The sequence below is a fragment of the Megascapheus bottae genome, chromosome 4 (genome assembly GCF_031878675.1).
Source record: "Megascapheus bottae isolate mThoBot1 chromosome 4, mThoBot2.hap1, whole genome shotgun sequence".
NCBI classification, from domain to species: domain Eukaryota; kingdom Metazoa; phylum Chordata; class Mammalia; order Rodentia; family Geomyidae; genus Megascapheus; species Megascapheus bottae.
Window position 1 is genome coordinate 34,658,498 of NC_143512.1, and position 11,895 is coordinate 34,670,392.

General features: G+C 37.9%; 1 protein-coding gene and 1 non-coding gene across 2 annotated transcripts; both read right to left on the bottom strand.

The window, feature by feature from the left end:
- Positions 1 to 5,693: 5,693 nt before the first annotated feature.
- Cox7c (cytochrome c oxidase subunit 7C) lies at positions 5,694 to 7,306 on the bottom strand. Its single transcript, XM_090331117.1, has 2 exons — positions 7,110 to 7,306; positions 5,694 to 6,639 (listed from the first exon to the last, which is right to left on the bottom strand). The coding sequence occupies exons 1-2, from the start codon at positions 7,182 to 7,184 to the stop codon at positions 6,523 to 6,525; spliced, it is 192 nt and encodes a 63-aa protein (XP_090187243.1). The 5' UTR covers positions 7,185 to 7,306; the 3' UTR covers positions 5,694 to 6,522.
- Positions 5,851 to 5,910, bottom strand: LOC150064255 (small nucleolar RNA Z39). The gene has a single exon (XR_016535309.1). It is a non-coding gene; the product is annotated as a small nucleolar RNA Z39 (small nucleolar RNA).
- Positions 7,307 to 11,895: the final 4,589 nt, after the last annotated feature.

Genomic DNA, 11,895 nt, shown 5'->3' on the forward strand with positions numbered 1-11,895 from the left:
GCATCCCTGGGCAAGTTCTTAGCCATATTTTCTTCATAATAAACATATTGAGATATACTTTTGATTCTCTTTTCTTTCTGGTTAACATCAAATATCCTAGGAAATCCTTGTCAGGAAATTCTCTTCTACTTTCTAAATACCTAGTAGGCAATTTTATACTTGATTTCAACAAGCATTGCCCAGATACTTAGTTAAATATTACTTCTGGCTATGCCTATGGGAGTGTTTTGTGATGACATTAACATTTAAATCAATAGACTGAGTAAAGCAAATTGCCTCCCTCATGTAGATGGACCAAATCTAATGTGTGAAAGGCCTGACTAGGCTCGAAAAAAATTAAGGAAAACTTGTCTGTGTTAATGTCTGAACTAGGATATAGTTCATGCTTCTTTCTTTGGATTAGAGTTGGACTGGAACACATATGTCATTCTTGGTTCTGGTAACTTGAGACTCAGCTTGGTAATAAGCCATCAGCAACCTTTCTAGCATGCTCCCTGAATACCATGAAATTCTCATCTCCATAATTACAACTGTGAATTTCTTATAGTGAAAATCTATTTTTTTCTCCCTCCTTCCATCCCTATCTCTCTTTCCCTCCTTCCTTCTCCCTTTCCCCTTCTTTCCCTATTGCCACCCCTTGCTCCTTCTTCTCCTTTATTTCTTCTTCTGCCTCTTTCTCTCTCCCTTTCCTATTGCATCTGTTTTTGTGGCGAACACAGATAAATACAAACAATATCCATGTCATTTCAAGGCCTTATCATCCACCTGAACATTGAAAGGCTGCAATGTGTTTCTTCTCTGGCTTATACTCTTGCTCTCTACCGTCTTCTTTCTCAATGCAATACATCCACGGTGAGCCTTTTGAATGTAAGGCTGATCTTGGTTTCTTCATCCTTCAATACTTCACTGACTCCCTTTTCCTTCAAAGTGTCACAATTCTTGTGAAGGGTTAGGAAACCTTACATGACACATTTAGTCCCAAGTGAGGTGATCTCCTTCATGCTAGCTCTTGCCTAGCCTTTCCTTGTCCCTTGCGGGGAATGCATGCCTTAGAACAAACACTCCTTCATCTGGTATCTCAAGTTTTTGATTAAGTATTAACTGCTCAATGAGGCCTATATTGACCAATCTAGTTAAAACTTCAATACACTAACCTTTTCCGGCTCTATTTTTCCAACAGGCTAATTTCTAATATTTTAATAATGCATCTGTTTTTACTGTCATTATCTGTTCCTCTTTAGGTTATACAATTAGCAAAAGCAGGATTGTGTTCAGTAATACTTATCAAGCTCCTGGAACAGTGCATTGACAAATATACATGCTAAAAGGTTTTGAATATTAAATTCTATACTAAAATATGGTCTTAGTTATTTTTAAACTTCAGTTTATGTCATTAGTTCTCACCATATTTCCATGAGCAAAAGAAATAAAACATAAACATGATAAAATGTAATGTGTTTTCTCCCCCAGTGGCCCCCCCCCCCATTTTTCCAACCTTGATGCTTGAACTCAGGGCTGGGGCACTGTCTTTGAGCTTTCTCAAGGCTAGCACTCTACAATTGGAGCCACTAACCACATCTGGCTTTCTCAGTATGTGGTACCAAGGAATTGAATGCTTCCTGTATGCTAGGGGAGCACTCTACCACCAGGCCACGCTCCCAGCCTGCCCCACTTTTTAAAAATCAATGTTTTTACTAGGATACATTAATTGTATGAGAGGTTTCATTATGACCTTCCCATACATAGACTGTACTCTGATCATACTTACCTCTTCTAACACTTCCCTATCCCCTTCCCATTTCTGAAAAGAATTTCAGCTTTGATTGTTCTGTCTTCAAATACACGAATAAAGCACTTCAGCCATATTCATCCTCATTCAGCCTCTGCATTAGCCCTTCCCGCTCCTGCTGGGGCTTCTCCCTTCAAAGCAACTCTTAACTTTCCTGACATTCACTTTAAATTGCACCAAGAATTTTCACTACGGTATCTCCAATGCTGCATGTGTTTTAGTTTGCTCAGAATAACACTTTATTGCTTCTTTCCTCATCACTCATCTATTGATCAATAGCTTTCATTGAGGTGATGCAGCTTCCATCCACAGTTACACCGTATTTTGAAATTATTCACATTTCATCTTTCTGTCTCATTAGTCCCATAGTTTGAGTTCATGCAGGTGACTATGTGTACAAAACTATATACACACACATACACACACATGTCCATGAATATCTATCAGGTCTAGCTTCCTCAAAAAAAACATATTTAGCTCTTTTTTTTTTTTCCACCAGTCCTGGGGACTGAACTCAGGGCCTGAGCACTGTCCTTGGGCTTTCTCAAGGATAGAGCCCTTCCACTTGAGCCACATCACCACTTACAGCTTTTTCTATATATGTGGTACCTAGGAATCAAACCTGGTCCTCCTGCATGCTAGGCAAGCACTCTACCACTAGGCCAAACTCCCAGCCCCATATTTACCTCTGATTTTGACTTTTCTTGCTCAACATCATATTCTATAATTTCACCATTTTCCTGCAAATGACAGTTTCATTTCTCTTAATGGTTGTGTAATATTTCATGATATTATGTACCTATATATATATATATACACACACACACACACACATACACACATATATGTTTATAAGTTTGACCATTTCTTTGCTATTGGACACCTTGGCTGATTTCACCATTTGGCTATTGTAAACAGCATGACAATAAACATGAACATGGAGGTTTTCGGTTCTCCTAAAATAATAGCATTGTTTAAGATTCTTTTTGCATTTGCAAACATTGATTTGACTCCAGCACAAAATCATAGTGAAGATTCCTCATTAACAATGTAATTGGTAATTACGAAACTGTATACATGAGGTCATACCAACCAGATTAGTGGCTTAAGGTTCTAAATTGTGATTTAAGTTTTATAATTAATAGCTGCATGACTTTAACCCAAGGTTAAACACATGGAAATATTACCTTGAGTATCAAAAAGGAACACTGATAGGTCCTAAATATACATGTCATTTTGCAATTTACATCTCTGTATGTGAATGTATGTATACTTTATAGTCTATAATCTATATATATGTAACCACTTTTTTCTTTACATACTTTGTAGCTCAAATCCTGTCCATGCTTCAGTAGCCAATTCCAAATAGTCTGAATTGTACTAGACTTCCAGTTTCATCACTGCCCTATTTCTCAACATTGACTGCACTTCAATTTCTTTCACTTGATGTCTATGTTTTGATGACAGAATTCACTCTTGAGAGAATATCATCCCACATACCTTTAATGTTTCTGTCAAGAACTATTGCAGTACCTTAAAATGAAAGTTGAGAAGCTATGGTGTCCCTGTTCAGTAACTTCTTTGTTGGGCAGGACATGTAGCATTCGTTGACAAGTCATTGCTTTGATGAAGTACTGAAATTCTATGTAGATATGGAAATATAGCTGGCTTCACCTTTATAGAGTTCAACATCCATCTTATTAAATACTAAAATGAGCTCTCTGCAGAGCACTGCCTCTATCACTTGATAAACTGTACTCTAAAGTTTTTTTGTAATGTCATAGAAAAGTGCTTAAGTGTTCAAGACAATTTTACCATAGGTTTTAGATTGTAGACATTTAGATTTTAAGTCTAAAATGAAATTGACAATGGTGATAAATGCAGTTATCCCATCTCATGTCTACTACAGAATTTTTTAGTCTCTTAATTTTGCACTTTCTCTGAGTTCCAATATAACAATCCAAATTTTGTGTTTTGGACATGTATATAATACAGTATGATTGCTGAAGAATTGGATAAACAGCTATGACCAACCTATTACTAAAAAAAGGCAATTAGCAACAGAAAGCATCTGTTGGTCTAGTTAAGTCTACTAGTCTTAAATATGTTCATCTTCTGTACATGAAACTTTCTTCCCTTTGGTTCATTTACACAAAAATGTATCAAGTACTTATTTGCCAAAGACTATTAAGTACTAGCTAGAATTGTCCTCAAGGATCTTTAAGGATGCTTCTGTCTTATAATCGTTTTTTCTCAATTTTCTCTACATTTTTTTTTTTTACCTATTACTTCTAAAGAAAACTGCTTCATCTTCTTAAAGTAGCTCACTGCATCATTCTGTGCACCCTTCCACTACACAGTCCAGTTGTATACTCCCACTGAATGCATAAGTTCCTAGATTTGCTTGAAAGTTATCTTAAATCTGATACAATTGTGCACATTTCCTAAAATAATTTCCTAAGTATTAACTTCCTGAATTTTCTAAATTTTTATCTGAAGCATCTTTAGGATGTTCTAAATGTTTACTTGTAAAAATTATAAACCATATGAAGTTCTGAAAATGAAAATAACCAGTGATGGAATAAGTTGCTGTTTCTATGGAATGAGAATATGGGCTAATTGGTCTCAGATCAAGGTAATGTTCTTTGGAATTTTCTGCATTTCTACAATGGAAGAGAAAAATTTTCCCTATCGATATAGTACATTCTTTGGTTTGTGTCTATTAAAATAAAATGTTGGCTTTATAAGCAATCTTAGGGCACACGTGTATTCACTTGCCCACTGGAACTATACCACCTGAGCCATGCCCCCAGCCTGACTTTGCTGGATATTATTGACTCTTGTGGACCTCCCTGCCTGGGCTTCCAATGGTAATTCTCTGCACCTCAGCCACCTGAGCAGCTAGGAGTACAGATAAGAGACAAAAAGGTCTTATCAAGCTTGAGGAGGCTCATTGTGAAGTAAATAGGAGACCAGATGTGCCTCCTCATTCTGCCACATTAAAAAGAAAAAACTAATTTTATTATGTGCCTCCTCATTCTGCCATGCTAAAAAAAAACTATCAGGCTGACGTACAGAGGGGTTATATATGTAAGTTAAGTGTCTGCAATTAATATTTTAGCAACATGCATGTCCCTGGTTTGTCTTACTTTCCAGGAAGCATCCAAACACACCATATCTCCCTAATACTTGAATTAAATGGCAAGTAGTGGTATTTGGCAACCTGCCTTGGTTTCTTATTAAGTCTTCTCTTGTGTGCTGCCTACAAAGACATCACTGATCTTAATGTTTATTTTTTTACTAGCAGGCAAATTCAAATGTCTCATCCTAAGGGCATAATTATAGACACATTTGTTTCTCACCATAACAATTTTTTTTAATTTGTTTAAGGTCATATGACCTACATTTAAGTTTAAGGGATATTTTCAGTACCCTATAGGAATCTGAAAATATCTGAGTTCCCTTTCTAAGCCCCTTCTACTTGGTATCAGAAACTAAGTATTTGGGAATACAACACTTATTTTTCTTGTACATTATTTCTTTTCGATTTTTATTCAGCCTAATAAAGGCAAAACTTCCAGTTTTGGATTATAGGTCTAGAAACCAGAAGACTTACAAGATTTACTAGAATTTCAATCTATGGTATTGGAAGCACAGATGTCCCATGACTAAAATTCTAACCATTCTCAGATATATATGTATGTATTTTATTTCAGTTAGTTATTTTAGGAGAATCAAAACTGTATTATTTTTAAAACATAACTTGTGAGTCACAAGTAATAAAATCTTGTATTCATAAAACAAGCTAATTTTTAGTTCTTGGGGGAAAAAACACCGAAGAAACCACCACATAAAGATACGTTTGAGTATCATATTCCTTATTGCAGAAAGGAGACATCAAGCATTCATGTCAGGAGTTTATTTACAAGCATGTGCTGAATTGGAGAGCTTAATCCATTTTCCAGAGTCTGTGTCACTTCAAACATTCTTCTTATCTGAAAAATAAAAAGAAAAATTAACTAAAAAAAAAAAAGACTTGTCTTAATTTCAAAATTAGTTGGTACATCAGAAAGCGTTTACAGTATCATTTTATTCATACTGATTTGTATCATCATATGTACCAACAGTTCATATCAGTGGTTTGAGTAATTCATTCTTCTATGAATAAGTTTAAACCACAGGTCAAATTTATTCATTCCAGAGACCTTCCTACAACATTATGTTGATAAACTATTCAATGACTAGTACTCTTAATGCAGACTCCTAAAGGCAACACCACTGCCATTTTGTCTGTTCACTGGAATATCAAAAATGACACACCAGTCACTGCAAACTTCCCACTATGGTCCAAATGTTTTTGCTGTTAAGTTTTCCTATGAGAGCTAGATTTATCAGAGCATAAATTCCTGAAACCTGTACACACTGAAGGAACAAAATACTGTTTTCTGAGGTTCTATCCTACATATTCTGTGCTGCAAATACAGATTTAAGTATTTTATGCCAATCTCATAGGCCTGATGGGGCACTACACGAGGTTATTAATTTAACTGGTATTCAATAAATACTGACTTGTACTTATTATCTGTTTACAGGCCTACCACATAATATCCATGAATGTTTCAGAAATTCGCCCTACACAACACAGCGTACACATGTGTTTGGGGCGCATATTGTGCACTCTAGGAAGACTAGAAATGCATAATTACCTGTTAAATGGATGGCTTCGGGCACCATTACTTTTTAAGCAGCTGGTGCCTCACTATAAAAAAAGGTGCAGCAAATCCAGATGCAAAGTACACAGTCATCATGGCCAATAGCCGCCACTTGTTTTCCACGGAAAATGGCACAGTCTGCGGGGAAAGTGACGCAAAAGTAACTACATTTTACATGACCGGATGTTAACTACAACAAGAGGGAAGGGTATTTCTACTATAACCCACCAGTAAAAAAGGGCCTTCACACAACCCCAGGCCCGCGCTTTCCCCGTCAGTTTCCCATGACCTTCGCGGGCGAGCAAGGCCGTGACCTCCGGTCCTTGCCGTCTTGGGGACCGGGCGTCGAGCGCCTCACCCGGTGGTAGGCCGAGAGCTCTACCCACCCAGTTCTTTCTGTGAAAATCAACGCCTTCGTTTCGCGGCTGTGTCCCTGGACCCCGAGAAGGCGACCGAGGGTCTCCCCGAATCCCCAGCTGTCATTTCCCGCTCCACGCAGAGGTTCTGCCCGCGCTACAGTCGGCCCTTTCCCGCTCCACCGCCATGGCGGCCTCCGGAGGTGAGGACCGGGCTCCCCGGCCTAACAACGTCGGCGCCCTCACACTGACCTTCCCCGGGCCCTCCTCATAGTGCGCCCGACGGATCACAGAGGTTGTAAACCTCCGGACGCTTTGCCCCAGCATGACGCCGTGAGAAGCTCTGCGAAAGGCGCAGAGACAACACGGGAGAAAAATGCCGAGAGACCTCAGCGCGGCTTCCCTCACGACCTTGTTCACTGCTCGCAGTGGTCACAAAGGAAGACGGGAAATCCGGTCAGGGCTCACCGGAAATACGGAGGCGTGGCGCACTCTCAGAATTGTGGGAAATGTATTTTTTACCCTCCCTGCTCATGATAAGCCCCGGAGCATTGTGGGAAACGTAGTTCTGGTGTAGCGTCAGTGCCTAGTAGTAGTTCTCCAAAGTCCCTGTATTTACTTTACAGATTATTATTATTTTACGCAATTAAGAGAAACAATTTATTATTTTTTTTTATTATCAGGGTAATATATAGCAGGGTTACAGTTACATTTGTAAGGCAGTGAGTACTTCTTGAACTCCTTCCCGTGCTTTTCTCACTTTCCTTCCTCCTCACCCCCTCCCAAGTTGTAAAGTTCATTTCCAACATATTGTCTTCTGAATATCTCTTACACTGGTTCATTCTTAGGCCCTTTGTCTCATCATTTTGATTTTTCCATTCCCCTTTAAAATTATGTTTTCCAGTTTATCGAAAAAGTGAACAAATTCTTCTGTGTGCCTGTGTGCCTGCCCTGCACGTGTGTCCCAGGTATCTGTTATCCACAGTAATTCGCTAATACTGAAAGATGTTTATTGCATAAACTAGTCTGAGACAACAAAACATACAAATAAACGATCAGGGCCGAGAGCGTGGCACAGTGGTAGAGTGCTTGCCTATCATGCTTGAAGCCCTGATGTCTATTCCTTGGTCCCCACATGCACGGAAAAAGTCAGAAGTGATGCTGTGGCTCAAGTAGTAGAGCCCTAGTCTTGAGAAAATCCAAGGACAGTACCTAGGCCCTGAGTTCAAGCCCCAACATAAGAAAAAAAGAAAGGAAGAAAGGAAGAAAGGAAGAAAGAAAGCAAGAAAGCAAGAAAGCAAGAAAGGAAGGAAGGAAGGAAGGAAGGAAGGAAGGAAGGAAGGAGGGAGGGAGGGAGGGAGGGAGGGAGGGAGGGAGGGAGGGAGGAAGGAAGGAAGGAAGGAAGGAAGGAAGGAAGGAAGGAAGGAAGGAAGGAGAGAGAAAGAAAGAAAGAAAGAGCCGGTGCCAGTGGCTCACACTTGAGATTCTAGCTACTGAGGAAGCTGACATCTGGCACCTGGAGGGAGGATAATTAAATTGATCCAGACTACACTAAGTGGAAAACGTCTCTGGACTCCATCTCTGAATAATCAGTAAAAAGGCAGAGGTGAAGTTATACCCAACTGACAAAGAAAGCAAGTAAGCTTCACAGCTGTTGGCTTGGAGTTGAAGCCCTTAGGAATATGAATGGCAAACAGCTTCACGTGGGAAACTAACTGGGGAGAGGAACTGATGTATCCATAAAGAACCTAAGCAGTTTCAGGAACTATATTCAAGATTAGATAAGGCTACTTAAACAATGATGGCTAGATCAAGAAAGTAAGCAACTCCGTCTGAAAATCAGTAAAAACAAATTATGGAAGCCACTGTTAAATCAAAACAACTTTGATTTATAAATTTATCTGCTTTTGGTGATATTTGGCCAAGATAAATCTTTGCACATAGTGAACAGACTGTGCTATATTTTGTTGTGTAAACAAATTGACATCAAGCAACTAGGTTCTGAGCAATAACAGAACTTGAACTTCATAGGATCATATATTGATACAGATATATTTACACACATACTTGTAATTTATAGTAAGAACAGGTCTAATATATCTGTATCTGTGTGTGTGCATGCAATAATGAACAAAATTATTTTAAAACCAAGAAATGGGTTCCATAGGGAACTTATGACTACATTCACTAAGGAGGTATAAAAGAAATCCAAGTCTCCCAGTATTATGCCCAGATGTGTGTGTGTGTGTGTGTGTGTGTGTGTGTGTGTGTGTGTGTGTGTGTGTGTACATGTGCTCATTATAGTCAATCATGCTACCAGGCTGATATACTGTGAATGTCCTGAAATACTGACATTTTAAGAAACATTGTCTTACTCTAGATTTTATTAAAGTTAACTCGTCTCAGAATTTCTTCTAACACACAAAATGGCCAAACATTATCTTATCTTGTTTATCTTGATGACTTCTGCAGTCTTATCCCTGGCTCACTCACATTTCCTCTGGCAATTTAGTAAGATAGCCAATACTATGTAAAATAAATCCAACTATTCTAGGTCTTTTCAAATATATTTCTTTGAATTTGAGGGCACTATTTTTCCTTATTGTTCTTATGGCAATGAATAATAAAATCAGAGTGCTCTTTAGAGTTGTCTTCCTACCAGTCTGTGCCTGGTTGGTTTGGGGAGAAACATGAGATAAATTCACCTAGTAAAGTCATATTAAGATAGAGAGTAAAAGGTCGTAGCAGTCTGAGTGTTACATTATTTATCTGATAGACTCTTTATTACTCCGGATTGTTAATTTGTCCAAGAGTAGTAACAGTTCAAATAATACCTAAGATTTGTTTTTTAAAAAAATAAGGAGAGGAGGGGGACAGTAGATTGGCTCAGTGGTAGATAGCTTGCTTACCATGAAGGAAGCCCTGGGCTTAATTCTTCAGTACCACATACACAGAAAAAGCCAGAAAGGGTGCTGTGTGGCTCAAGTGGTAAAGTGCTGACCTTGAGAAATCTCAGAGACAGTGCTCATGCCCTAAGTTCAAGCCCTATGACTGCCAAAAGGAAGGAGAAGAAGAGAGATGAGATAAAATGTGAATTGTAAAAGGAAAGAAGACTATCTGGAGCGAAAGTAAGAGAAGAAGGAGAGGGAGAGGGAAAGACCTTGAAGATCAGCCTTCAGTTTTTTCTTTCATCCAAAACTAGACATCAGAAATATGAGCAAGGAATCTATTTTTCTATAATTTTATGAAGGCTGTTAAGAACAACACAGATGAGGCCATCAGTTCCTTAGAACCACAAGATGACACAATAATTTGCTGAGGCAAGCAATAAAAATATGGAGTAATTTGTTATTGAAGCATAGAAACCCTACAACAGGTGTTATGTACAATTTCTTGTACAGGGGATATAACAATCTATATTCATGTCATAGTATCTGTCATGAAAAATGTGACTCATCCAAGAGAAACCTTTAGAGTCAGTATGATACACTTTTCTCTCTAAAATTCATTCTAGGATAAATGTGACATTTCATGAGCTGATTGGTACATAGCAGAGAACATCTTTCAGGACATGAGATTTATTCAGAAGTTATTTTTTAAAAAAACAATTCAATTATTTCAAGTAGTGAGTAGGGTTGTACATCATAGCATGCGTAATATACTCAGTAGATTACATGAGCCTTTGGAGACTGAAATCACATTACACAGAACAATATAACTAAAAATTAAAATACAATATTTATCATTTCTCTCAGCAGCTGCTATATTAGATTTTTAAGGGCTAAGTTTACTTTAAAATAAATTGTTCAGTGAAGCAAGGGTATTTGCACACGATACTGCAAAGCTCAAGTCAAATTTCTTTTGGCCTGATTGTGTGTATCTTGCTTTTGAGATAGTAAAATCAGGATTCTGCCTTAATGGTTACTTGGTATATTACATTTGTTGTGGGAAATCACGGTGTCAGAAAAAGGAAAATATGATTACTTCATGACTATAATAAAGGTTGGAAATATTGCTAATCTACTGAGTGATAACTGACTGGATGTGAATTTTCTGTAAAACCAACAACAAAAAACATGTTTACTTAACGAAACTGCATAGTCACACTTCATCAAGTTTCTTTTGCTTAAAATGAATTCCCTTCTGTCTCTCCTATAGTATTCCTCTAACACAAAATTTATGTAGAAGTTCTCCTAAATTATTATTGCTTCTAAAGAAGGGCAAGACTACTTGCCTTGTTGAACATATGATTCCTATAGGAAGCAGTTTTCTTTTTTATTTTATTTTTTTTTGGGGGGGGGTAATGTGTAGAGGAGTCACAGTTACATTCACCAGGTAGTAGGTACATTACATCTCACACATTGATACCCTTCTCATGTTTTTCTCCCCACTTCCCTCCCTCTCTTCCTCCCAATCATCTTGTTTCCCCCCTTCCCTTTCCTATTTCAAATAAACAAATGAATGTATATCCAATATACCGGGTAACAAAGTCAGATACAGCAACAATATATGATTAACCAAAGGGCAACAAAAGAGAAGAGAAATAACAAAGTATATTAAGAACAACAATCACACAAGATAAAGCTCTTGTAGGAAGCAGTTTTCTTGGAAAACTTAAGCTCTCAAGCCCCTTGGCACAGGTTCCCAAGGCTTGTGTTCAAGGCATTGGTGAACTGAAAATGTGACATTCATACTTATGACACCTACCTCCCTTTATCTGTACATCACCACTACATCATTTTCTTTTATTATCACAAGAAGGGTAAGTGAGGATTAGTAAGATATTTTGCTAAAGAGACCACATTAACATAAAAATGTGGGAGTGGAGAACTCTGGGAGAGTTGACCAAACACGTTTTTGTACTGGATATAAACAATTATGCAAATGCTTCTCTGTAATTCGTATTTTTAACTGTTTCTCATGTTATTGATCATTGTATACACATGGCTGATGAGTTTCTTTTTCTGATGGAACTGAAGGAAATCAGTCTTCAAAATGAGTTCACAAACGCTTCTGTGATACAGGACATCAAAACATG